Source organism: Puma concolor, chromosome C1, assembly GCF_028749965.1.
Source record: "Puma concolor isolate L17-30 chromosome C1, mPumCon1.1.hap2, whole genome shotgun sequence".
NCBI lineage: Eukaryota > Metazoa > Chordata > Mammalia > Carnivora > Felidae > Puma > Puma concolor.
This window is the reverse complement of record NC_141674.1, coordinates 8,136,254-8,149,006: the sequence shown is the minus strand read 5'-3', so window position 1 is coordinate 8,149,006 and position 12,753 is coordinate 8,136,254. Positions and strand designations below refer to the sequence as shown.

The following is a 12,753-nucleotide window of genomic DNA, read 5'->3' as shown; positions in this document are numbered from 1 at the left end:
AGACCACTTACTGAAGGCCTTTCGAGTCCCCACAGAATTTGGAGTTACCTAAACCGTCACCCCCCTCCGTGTGCTTAGATGCGTGGCGCCTGCCTGTGTTTGTTCATCACCAGCCTTCTGCTCCCTCTCGCAGCTGCTGGCTGCCATCCAGCTGTTCGGCGCCAACCTGGACGACTATTTGCACTTGCTGTTGCCTCCTATCGTGAAGCTGTTTGATGCCCCTGAAGTCCCCCTGCCGTCCCGCAAGTACGCACCTGCCCTTTGGGACTAACCATCACTAACCGCAGTTAAGCCTTTCATGTTCTGTTGAAAATGTCCTTTTCTTAAGTTCCCAGGCCATCTTTCCATTTGTTGTTGTTGTTGTTGATACCTCAGCTCCCTTTATTTTAGCTTAGAAATGTCCCAGGTTGATGGAAATCTTAGCTGTCCCCATCCCACTGGGATATATGTTGGATCCATGTCATGTGATACCGGAGAGGCCATTCCTTCCTGTTTGGTGCTGTTAAGATAACCCTCAGCCACTACTCGCACTTTAGGACCGTATGTTAGCAGCTACTGTCTGTTAACAATTGCAGGGCAGCGTTAGAGACGGTAGACCGCCTCACAGAGTCCTTGGACTTCACTGACTACGCCTCCCGGATCATTCACCCGATCGTTCGAACCCTGGACCAGAGCCCGGAACTGCGTCCCACGGCCATGGACACGTTGTCTTCGCTTGTCTTTCAGCTGGGGAAGAAGGTGAGGCCGCACCCCTGTGTGAACGTGCTCTTCTCCCGGCTTTGGGAAGATGACCTTCTCTCTGAAGGTCTCTATATGTTAGTCTGTAGGTCTCAGCAACTGTCAGAGAACTGAAAGTTGTTTGCTTTTTTTGTTCATCTGTTTAGCAAATATTTCTTGAGCCACCTCTGTGGGCTAAGTGCTGTTCCGGGGGTAACGCAGTAAACAGAATGGTGTCCTTGTTCTCATGGAGCTTAGATTCCAGTGAGGCAAAGCTAATAAGCACAGCCTGTCTCATAAGAGCATAGAGTGTCAGTGGGGGAGGGATGCTGTGTATTTAGGGTAGACTGCGAAGGCCTCTCTCCTGAGTTGACGTTTGAGCAGAGATGTAAACATCAAAATCCGAGTGAGCCCACAGGGTTGGATCCCAGCAGAAGGAGTGGCAAATGCAAAGGTGTGAGGAGGCAGCATGCTTGAAGGGTCTACAGAATCACAGAAAGGCATGTGTCTTCAGAGGAGTGAGCTTCAGGGGAAAGGCCTTGGAGTTCAGGTCATAGAGATAAGGCAGTGGGGCACAGAGATGCAATAGGCCAGCGGTTCTCAGATGTCCCTGGACAGACAGTGTCAGTGTCAGTTGCCAGCAGTCTGTTAGAAATGCAGATTCTCGGGCCTCTGCCCAGACCTGAGCCAGAAACTGCCTGTGGAGCCTGGCAGTCCCTGGTTTCATAAACCCTCCAGGTTATTCTGCTGCTCATCAGAATTTGCACATCACTACCGTGGGTCATAATACGTACTCTGGCTTTTACCCTAGGCAAGTCTAGAAGTCTTTGCAGGCTCTGGAGCACAGGGATACTGTGATCTGAGCTGATTACACTCAGCGCCGTGTGGAAGAACAGACTAGGCCAAGCGGGGGAGCAGAGAGAGCACAGAGGCCATCGCAGGAGCCCAGATGGAAGATGCTGGGGACTAGCAATGTAGTGCGTGTGTGCGTGTGTGAAAGAGACAGAGAGAAATGATTCTTCTGAATAACACCAAGCCACCCCAAACCCAAAAGAACTAGCTATAACATAGTGGTGGTAATAATCCTTTCTCTGCTTCCCACTCTTCGGAGTGGCATCTCTGACCTCTTCCCTCTTCTCTCTCAGTACCAAATTTTCATTCCAATGGTGAATAAAGTCCTGGTACGACACCGAATCAACCATCAGCGCTATGACGTCCTCATCTGCAGAATCGTCAAGGTGAACTGCACTTTCTTTCTGTTTCGGAGTCCCCCGTTGTCTTTTCCCGTTGGTATTCACGTGGTCTTAGCTGTGGGAGCACATCTAGCTTTTTAGTTCCGAACCGGCGACGGGCAGCCCATTTCTGTAAAGATAGCCAGTTTTGCTCGGCTCTCTAGGCGACCTGGGCTCTGATGCAATGATTCTGCCCTGCCGCCCCGGCTCGCAAGTGGCTGTCCGCGTGTGGACGGGAATGAGCCCGGCCACCTGCCGGTGCGCTTTTGCTTGCGGTCACCATAGCGTGCTTCTCTAGCAGCTTGCGTGTGTTACGCGAAATCCTCATCTTCCTTTGTTTGTTCTTTTTCCCAACCATCGGAAAATGAGGAAACTCTTCTTGGCTGTAGGGCCAAGCAAAGCCAGGCAAGGGACTGTTTGCCACCCCTGCTCCTGACACTTTGTCCCTTTGATCACTGCCCCCAGTTGTTGGGGCTTCGCCAGCTGCGTGGCTCATACTACGGAGTCCGTGCGGTCAGTGTGGCCAAGAGTGACCAGAGGAGATGGGTCTGCAGTAGGGAGTATAGCCGACCCGTGGTTCGTTTTGTCCATGCGTTAACTTTTTCCTTCTTGTTGAGGTCCTGATGTTTCCAGAAGGTGGGACCTTCCTGGGGTTTAATTAAGGGTGTTTTCCAAACTGGGAGGAGCTGCAGGGTTTTTCTGTGAATCTCTGGTTGCAGGGATACACCCTTGCTGATGAAGAAGAGGACCCTTTGATTTACCAGCATCGAATGCTGAGGAGTGGCCAAGGGGATGCGTTGGCCAGTGGGCCGGTAGAAACAGGACCCATGAAGAAACTGCATGTCAGCACCATCAACCTTCAAAAGGCAAGTCCATGCTTTCTGGGGGGACTTGGCAAGGAGAGGCCTGCTCTTCTCTCTTGTCTAGAACTCTTAGCTCTTGCTGCCACCAGCGTAAAACAACCAAAGACCAGCCCAAGCGTTTTTCTGAAACTCTAGGTACCATGAACTTAGGTCATTTTGTCTGTCCCTAGGTGTCCAAATTACACATTTTTTTAATAGAGGGTAAATGTAGAACAAAGTTCTAAACTTCCTTGGAGCTTTGATAGAGTCCTTCGTTGTGAGTAACGTTCTCATCTCTTACATGACTGGAACAAAACCAGTGAGCTCCTTAGTTAGCACCGAGACTGATGCAGGCCCTTTAAAGCGGGGCTTCTCGGCCTCCCGAGACTCACAGGGCTCGCCGAATGCTGGCAGCTGGTGGAAGATACTTGCTCAGACTCAGGCGGTCCAAGGTCAGGCCTACGTTCTGCATTTCTACCAGAGTCCTATGTAAGGCCACTGCTGCTGGTCCACGGACCACATTTTGAGTAGCAAGCTTTTTCTTTTTTTAACGTTTCATTTTAGTTTTGAGTGAGAGCGAGAGCGAGCAGGGAAGGGGCCTGGAGTGAGAATTCCAAGCAGGCTCCATGCTGTCAGTACAGAGCCTGATGCGGGGCTCAAACTCATAAACCATGAGATCGTGACCTGAGCCGAAGTCAGACACTTAACTGACTGAGTCACCCAGACACCCCCAGCAAGATCCTTTAGATCTTTGCAGACAAATATCGAATTCTCTGTGCTGACAAAAGCCTGGGATATAACCAGTAGTCTCACCATATATGCCACCAGCCATCCACTTAAAAAATAGGCGGGTTCAAAGCATCACCAGTCGATCAGAGCAGAGTAATCGTGACATTCCTGACTTTTAAATACATACACCGGGTTGCTTATTTCCCACGTTTTGTATTAGTGTCAGTGCTTCTGGAGACTGTAAGCAGTCCCTGTTTGGACTTCACCATCATAGGAGTCTTCATTCATTAGCAGTTGCCCCACAGCAGCTGCCCTTCAAGTGTGGCATGGACCGAGATAAAGAACTGGGCAGGATTGAGTCCCAGCTGCCCTGTTCTCTGCTTTTGGCCCAGCCCGTAACGATTTGAACACGTGTGTGTGTGTGTGTGTGTGTGTGTGTGTGTGTGTGTGTGTGTGTGTGTTGACACACAGCTTGGGACCACTGAGGCCTATCACTGACTGTTGAGCCAGGCTTCTGCACCCGCACAGCCAGCTATAAAGTGACCCCTGCTGAGAAACATTGGATGATCCGAGAGGGAGGTGGTGAAAGACCCCTGGGGCAGGCATGACACTGCTGTCCCTCTGTGGAGTGTGTCCTGCTAGCCCGGGACTCCAGGAGAAGGAAAAGGTCACCAGTCACCCGGCACTCCCGGGCGGTTGTCGAGGCCACCCTGCTGACACCTCACACTTCAGGGAGGGGCCGGGCAAAGAGGCCAGATGCACATTTCCACCCAGATGTGTTTTCAGCCCGCCTGGGTTCAGAATGTCCTTCCAAGCAGGCAGCTGTCCACCTTCTCTTAGAGCTTTGTTCAGGCTATTTTAGGAAATTCCCCAGTAGTCTAGTTTGCTTCCAGGAAGGCTTGCTTGCTACCCAAGACTTGGAGAAAAAGCGTCCCCCTTGCCAAACAGAAGGAAGAAAGAGCCTCTAGTTTATCTCACCTGAGAGAACAGAGCCAGTCCAGAAGCCCTCAGCAGGATCTCCGGCGCGGACTCTCAGACCCGTTTGTGCTTCCCCGTACTCGCGTGCCGAGCGCTCGGGGTCAGCGCGGCCCCTGCTTTCAGCCGCTTTCAGAGCGACAGTGCGCCACCTCGGCCATCTTTCTACTGGCTGTGCTAATAGAGGAGTTACACGGGACCAGAGATAGAAAAACCATTCGTACATGCCTCTAGGATGCCCGCCAGGATTTTCAGCAGCTTTACTGTCATAGGAGAGGCTGTCTGGGCTTACGTTCTAAATGAATGAGTTGATGTCCTCTCAACATGCGCCAGCGTCACCGGCTGAGGCAGTCCACGGCGGGTGGCGGCAGAGGGACGGTGGCAGGTGTCAACAGTTACTACAGACCCCAGAGAAGCAAGAGTGGGTTATGTTTTCAATGAAAGGCCCATATGGGGGACTTGGCCTGTCTGCTAGATTGCGCAGTTGTCCGTGAAGCTAAGCTTTCCAAGCACTCAGTTGCTACCATTTCTCAAACGCTAACCAGAACGATAGCAATAATAACTACCGACATTTGTTGAGTGCTTTCAACGTGTCAGGCACTGGTGCGAGCACTTTATGTACATTGACTCATTTAACCTTCACCCTATGAGTTAGGTGCTGTCATTGCTGTCACCACCGTACAGACATGGATGTTGAGGCCCTGAAAGGTTAAGTAATTTATCCAACGTCAGCTGGTAGTGGTGGAGCCAGGATTTGACCTGGGTGTCGTGACTACAGAGTCAAGTCTCTTAACCACCGTGCTGAATCACCTCCGCCTTACCCAGGCTCGACTTCACGTCATTGGAGGGAAAAGACATTAGTGATCCTCCCTTTTGTATGTCCTCAGCTTTTAAAATGCCATGCACCGAAGGGGCGCCTGGATGGCTCAGTGGGTGCAGCATCCAACTTGGGCTCAGGTCATGATCTCACGGTTTGTGGGTTCGAGCCCCACATCGGGCTCTCTGCTGCCAGCACGGATCCTCGCTTCAGATCCTCTGTCTCCTTCCCTCTTCCCCTCCATCCCCTGTCGAAAATAAATAAACATTAAAAAAAAGAATTTGAAGGGGGAGGGTGCCTGAATGGCTCAGTCAGTTAAGCATCTGACTTCAGCTTAAGTCATGATCTTGTGATTCATGAGTTCAAGCCCCGCCTCGGGCTCAGAGTCTGGGGCCTGCTTTGGATTCTGTGTCTCCCTGTCTTTCTCTGCCCCTCCCCTGTTCATACTCTGTCTCTTTCTAAAAAAATAAATAAAAACATTTAAAAATTTTTTGGAGGGGAGGCACCTGGGTGGCTCAGTTGGTTGGGTGTCCAACTTCAGCTCAGGTCATGATCTTGCAGTTCATGAGCTCGAGCCCCATATCAGGCTCTGTGCTGACAGCTCGGAGCCTGGAGCCTGCTTCGGATTCTGTGTCTCCGCCTCTCTCTGCCCCTCCTTCGCTCCTACTTTGTCTTTCTCTCTCTCTCTCTCTCTCTCTCAAAAAAAATAAATACACATTAAAAAAAAATTTTTTTAAATGCCATGCACTGCAGAGCAGCTGTCCAGAGATCTTTTGTGTAGGGAGGAAGCCACAAGCCTCTGGATAGAAAAGAACTTGATGCTCCCATTTTGTTCAATAGAACAAGGTCTAAAAGTCAAGTAAGTAGTGTCAGTCTTCTTCCGGGTTCAGGGTTCTCATTGTACGATCATTGAGAATCATGCACGTTGTTTTTCAGTTTGTCTCGTAACATCTCTCTTTTAGTTTCTGACATAAAATAATAGTTTATATGATGTCACCCACTGATAACTCATCAGAAGCCACTGCAGGTCTCCAGGTGACCCCAGGGAAGTGAGAGGTTGAGTTGTTGATGGTTAGGTGGTGTAGCACATGGGGATGTCTTTCATTCCCTGGACAATTTCGCTTGAGAACCTCTGCTCTAGTTTACTCAGTTTCCCTAGTTTAGGGAAGATCCATGTGTCTGTTCTGCCAGAAAATCTTTTTTTTTTTTTTTTATTAAATTTTTTTTTAATGTGTTTGTTTTTTTTTAATTTTTAGTGTTTATTTATTTTTGCGAGAGACAAAGACAGAGTGTGAACAGGGGAGGGGCAGAGAGAGGGAGACACAGAATCCGAAGCAGGCTCCAGGCTCTGAGCTGTCAGCCCAGAGCCCGACACGGGGCTCGAACTCACAACCCATGAGATCGTGACCTGAGCCGAAGTCGGACGCTTAACCGACTGAGCCACCCAGGCGCCCCTTGAATGTTTATTTTTGATAGAGAGAGAGAGAGACACAGAGCATGAGTGGGGGAGGGGCAGAGGAAGAGGAAGACACAGAATCTGAAGCAGGCTCCAGGCTCCTAGCTGTCAGCACAGAGCCCGACGCGGGGCTCGAACTCCCGAGCCATGAGATGATGACCTGAGCCGACATCAGACGCTCAACCGACTGAGCCACCCAGGTGCCCCTGGAAAATCTTCTAAGAATATATTTTGGGGGTGCCTGGGTGGCAAGCTCATTTAAGTGTCCAGCTCTTGACTTGGGCTCAGGTCATGATTTTGAGATTTGTGGGATCAAGCCCCATGTTAGGCTGCGCACTGATGGCGTGGAGCCTGCTTGGGATGTCTCTTTCCCTCTCTCTCTCTCTGCCCCTCCCCAGCTTGCACTCTCTCTCTCTCTCTCTCTTTTTCTCTCTCTCTTTCAAAAAAATAACATAAAAATTTTTTAAGGGTATGTTGTAAAAATTGGGTTAGGCCAGTTTAAAGAAATGTCATTTTGATAATAATAGCAATCATTTTTTGCTCTTCCCTTCCAGCCGGGCACTTTAGGTATTTTATCCCTTGATGCAGAAGACTGAGGCTTAGATGCAACACAAGTAATTTGCCCAGAGTGCTACACCTGCCGAGTGGCGGATCCAGGATTCCCACTGGTGTGCCTGACTTCGCAGTTACAGGTGCTCACAGGAGCGCTAACTTTGTGCCAAGCACTGGTATAAATCTCTTACACATATTCAACCTAATTAATCCTTAAAACACCCTATGAGGTGGGACCTATTGCCCTCATTTTACAAGTGAGGAAACAGGCACAGAGAAGTAACTTGCCCGAGGTCAGACAGCCAGTGAGTTAGATAACAGCCGTTTGAGCTCAAGCTGCCGAGCTCCAGAGGCTGGACCTTCCCGCCCCACTCCCTGAGCTTCCCCTGGTCATAACCCTTTGTGCCTGGAATGCTCAGAGTCTTGAGGAAAGTTGGAGGGAATAGATCAGAAAGTAAAAATTGGATCTGTTCTATTCCTTCTGTCCCATTCCACCACAGTGCCGTGCGCCCTGGGCTCAGGCTCGCCCAATCGTAACGTGGTTCACGGTAGCGTGAACCTGAGCGTTTTCCCTCTCCCTGTGTGACCCTCTGCTGTCAGGTGGGCCAGTGTCCTCATGCAGAGGGCCCAGGGCCCATCACACACTGCAGGGGCCGTTAGGCTTTGTTGAACGCACCCTGCGTGTGACGGCCCCATCCATCATGGGTCTGTAGAGCTGTTGGCTTTGCTGATAGAGGTAGGGTCCGGCACAAATGAGTTGTAAAACAGTCTTTTTCTTTATCGTGCTATATTCCAAAGGTTGCCGCTTTTGTTTTATGGCTGCTAATTAGATGTTACTCTTTTGTATTTGCGCTCTGAGGGAATTTGGTCACGGGAGGTAACGACTTCATAAATCAAAGACAGAATAATCATTAAATAGATGAGGGCTCTTCACAACTGGCCCTTGAAGCTGATGGTTTTCCGTTGTCGCCTGGGGATTGCAGGCCTGGGGAGCTGCCAGAAGGGTCTCCAAAGATGACTGGCTAGAATGGCTGAGGCGGCTGAGTCTGGAGCTCCTGAAGGACTCGTCTTCACCTTCCCTGCGCTCGTGCTGGGCCCTGGCTCAGGCCTACAACCCGATGGCCAGGTATGTCGTGGCCGGCCGCCCTCCTCCCCCGCTTCAGTGTGGGATCAAGAGACTCAGCACAGAGAAAACCATATATAAGTTCCCTTTTATCAGCGGTAGCAGTAAAAGGGGCTAGTATTTTTAATTTTGCCAACGCGTGGTGGAAAAAAATAAAAAGGCAAATTGAACAAGCTCATGTCACAGGAAAAGCACCCATCTTAACCTTGCTGAGATTTAGGTCCAGAATTTTAATTACAACGTCCTTTACAACTCTGAAAACAACGATGTAACGGTTTACTCTAACTGCTTTCCGATAATAATGATACTCTAATTCTTTACTGCTGCATTACACATAACCCCAGAACTTACTGGTCTTAAACGACGACAGTCATTCGTTTTGCTCATGAATCTGCAGTTTGGACGTGACCTGTGGGGACAGCTCGTCTCTGCTTCAGTGTCAGTGGGGCTGTTTGTCCGGGGGTCAGAGGACCCACTTTCAAGGTGGCTCATCCACACGTCTGGCAGGTTGGGGCTTTTTTTTTCTTTTTTTTTTTAATGTTTATTTTTGAGAGAGAGAGAGAGAGAGAGAGAGAGAGAGACAGAGACAGAGCATGAGTTGGGAAGGAGCAGAGAGAGGGGGAGAGACAGAGACCGAAGCAGGCTCCAGGCCCGAGCTGTCAGCAAAGAGCCCGATGTGGGGCTCGAACCCACGAACCGTCAGATCATGACCTGAGCCCAAGTCGGACACTTAATCGATTGAGCCCCCTAGGCGCCCCGTTGGAGCTTTTGAGTGGGAACTGCTCTGGCTAGGAGCCTTGGTTCCTCTCCGTGTGGCTCATTCTGTGGGGATCATTCACAGAATACTGGCGGGTTCAAGACTGAATGTCCCCAAGGGAACAAGGCAGAAGTGTATGATATTTTTATGACGTGGCCTTGGAAGTCACACAGTGTCACTTCTGCCACACTCTGTAGTTCAAGGCAGTCACAGAAGCCCACTCACATTCAAGGGGAGGAGATTATGCTGTCCATCGACAGGAGAGTAGGAAGATTCTAGGAGAACATGTGGAAGAAGAGAGACTGTGGCAGCCATCTTTGAGAAATAGAATTTGCCATAAAAAAATACTGTTTTAAATAATAAGTCTCAGCCATTGAAGATTTGGTTTATAAAAAGTTTCACTGCATGTAAAAGATTTACAGTATAATGTAAACGAACGAAATGGAATACATGATGGTGCGTGTGATTTCAACTATTAAAAACACTTGTACAGAGGGAAGAGATTAGAAAGTAATACAGCAGTGATTAAGTAGGAAGGCCTAAGGAGTATTTTTATTAATGTTTTTCTGTTTTCCAGATTTTTCTATGACGGATAATTATTTATAATGGGGCATAAAATGCTATTTTTTATGCTTTAAAAATAGTTCCTAGGATTTCCCTGGTCGCACAGTGTGCAGATTTCACATGCTCAGCTGATGGAGCGTATCTCTCTTCTGCCCCAGGTCATGTTCAAACACAACGTCATCCAAAAGAGGCTTGTGATAAAACGTGCACGTATGCGTTTATCACTGTAGTGCCAACTGTGTGCATTTGGCCTTGGATGTAGGTCAGAAAGTTTATTTCTTAATTTACACGGGACTTCTTTTGGTCTTCGTGTTATCCTTTGAATTTCACATTTTGTTTTTTCCAGAAGATTCCAAAATTAGATACTTGGTCTGGTTTAACCTTTTTTAATGTGTAATAAAAAGCATATGTAGAGGCATGAAATGCTCAACCCATCCATTATAAGCATATCTTATAGTTTCCAAGCCCCTTCCCCCAACATTCACCACAAAAGGGCATGGGATTAAAGTTCAGATGTCGTCGGGCACGGCAAATATGTCTGTTCGTGTGATGCTTTGATGATTTAAAGTAGTCGTAGTGATGTTAGAAATGACACCTCTGGTTCCAGGTCTCCAGTGGTGAGGTTGGCGTAGGGGATCCTTCGGGATTCTATTCGCTAACGCTTCTAGTTTCTTAAGTCCTGTTTTGTGTCTGTGACCATTCAGCTAAGGGTTCTGGTCGTGTTTTGAAAAGCAGTCACAGGTGCTGCCTCTGCCGCTTCCGATCATAGGAATTTGGACATTACCTGAGAAGGATCCCAAGAATCCTTTGGAGATGATCATATTCTGAGTCGGCTAATGCCAACTTCTGTGCTGGAAGTCCCCTTTCTGTTCGTTCCCCCGCCCACTGAAGAGAAAAAATGCGAACTCTGCTAAGAAACGTGCCTGTGAGACAGGCTATTGCCCCTTGCACCCCCACACGGCTTGCTGTGCGCACAGCGTCTGTGCCTGCGCTGTAAATACAGGAGTCACTGGCCACGTGTGCTTGCACGAACGGAATTAAAATTAAACAGAACTTAAAATTCCGTTCCTCAGGCACACTTCACCACGGTTCAGGTACTCAGTGGCCAGTGGCTACCGTATCAGACAGATACAGAGCGTTTCCAGCAAGTTCTGATGGACAGCACCTGTCTGTGTGTCCCAGCAAAGTCAGTGACACCGGGAGTAGATTGACGGGTGTGACTTGATGGCACCAGGCAGAGGCACGAGAGGCATTGCCAACATCTTTTTCTGCTCTCTCCGCCTTCAGGGATCTTTTCAACGCCGCGTTTGTGTCCTGCTGGTCTGAACTGAACGAAGACCAGCAGGATGAACTCATCAGGAGCATCGAGCTGGCCCTCACCTCGCAGGACATCGCCGAAGTCACGCAAACTCTCTTAAACTTGGCTGAATTCATGGAACACAGTGACAAGGTGAGATGCTCCGCCGTTGTCCAGATGGAGCCCGACAGGAGCCAGGTGGGAGGGAGAAGTGGCCCGGCCGCCGCGCTCCTACGCTGTGGGTTCTGTTCTGCCCTAGGGCCCCCTGCCACTGAGAGACGACAACGGCATCGTCCTGCTGGGCGAGAGGGCCGCCAAGTGCCGAGCATATGCCAAAGCACTACACTACAAAGAGCTGGAGTTCCAGAAAGGTCCCACCCCTGCCATCCTAGAGTCTCTCATCAGGTAGGCTCGAAACCCTTTTTAATTGCCACCTTCATCTGAAACGACCTCTCTCCCCTCTGCCGCCTGGTACCAAATCACCGCCGTCACCCGGAGACTTCTGCTCCGTGAAATCGGCCGCCCGGTCCGGCCAGCACGTTTAAATGCGATGTGGTTGCAGACGGCTCTCCCTGCTGTCGGAGCTGTAATTGTCACTTCTGTTAACCCTCAGCACATGGGCTTCCGTTGTTTTCCAACCTGGGCCTGCTTGTCCCAGGGAAATCAGTCCAGAAGCGATTCCGGGGCAGTAGCAGCCTAGGAGCGATAGATTTGACACGGGGGTTCCATCGCCCTCTCTGGTGGGAGTAAAGTACTGGCTCCACTGCCCCAAGGGCCACTGGGGTTTTGCTGCCCGAGTCTTCCTCCTCTGGGGTTCTGTGAATCTAAGAGGCAGAGCGAAGTCTGAGACTCAGTGATCTTTTCCCCTGGTTTGGTCATGAATTCTCTCGTAAGACAGTTTTGAGTCTTCTGGGCATGGACAAAAATAGGTTGTTTAATAAATTTTCTGCTGTTACGAAATTAGAAGCAGCCTCAAATGTTAGCTCCAGCTCCCAGAGAACTGTTCACTTCCCCTAATGATTATCAGAGAATATTAACTCTGGGATCTAATTATCTTCATGTAAATGCTAACACGGTTGATTATTTCACTACAGATAGTTTAGGGGAAAATCACCCAGCTAATAAGTACCTCCTTTGTGGCTGAAACAGTCTGCTGTGTGTGATGCTTCCTTCATTTGAGAGAATAATCAAATAGCCAGCTTCCCTGCCAGGCCTGCTTTTGAGTCAATGCTGAGTATTCCTTTAAACACCTTAAAAAGTGACCAAAGGCAAGAGAGTCATGTTTTTGTCCAAGTGAAGTGAACTTGGAGAGACCATTGATTTCTACGATATCACATACCAACAGATATAAACATGCCATCCTCTGGGGTCGGCTTCCATTTCAGATTAGGTCCAGCAGATGTGAAAACCTGCATTTCTCCCCCCACCCCACCCCCCCCGGCTTTGGTAATATTGTCTTCCTTGATAACTGATAGAAAATCTGGCAACTGAATATAATAACCTCAGTGTCAAAGAACCAGTTTTGCGTGTCAATTTCCTTGCTGAGCTTTCTCTGTTTGACAGCTCTCTGAAACCTCCCTGGTGCCACCCCAGGTCTTTCTCCGTATTTGAAACAATCACAGAAGCATTAGTGTGTATATGGATTTGTAACAGGAAGGTATAGTCAGAGGCCTGGAAAAGTGTCCAAGAAAG

At 49.2% G+C, this 12,753-nt stretch overlaps 1 protein-coding gene across 1 annotated transcript in view; it reads left to right on the top strand.

Annotated features, from left to right (window-relative positions):
* The window catches only part of MTOR (mechanistic target of rapamycin kinase), a 135,071-nt gene that overhangs the window by 47,415 nt on the left and 74,903 nt on the right, over positions 1-12,753 (top strand). Inside the window, exons 22-28 of the mRNA XM_086715675.1 lie at positions 134-246; positions 576-738; positions 1,863-1,955; positions 2,669-2,815; positions 8,304-8,446; positions 11,052-11,214; positions 11,321-11,466. Of these exons, the coding sequence (XP_086571801.1) occupies positions 134-246; positions 576-738; positions 1,863-1,955; positions 2,669-2,815; positions 8,304-8,446; positions 11,052-11,214; positions 11,321-11,466 (968 nt within the window). The remainder of the gene's footprint in view (positions 1-133; positions 247-575; positions 739-1,862; positions 1,956-2,668; positions 2,816-8,303; positions 8,447-11,051; positions 11,215-11,320; positions 11,467-12,753) is intronic.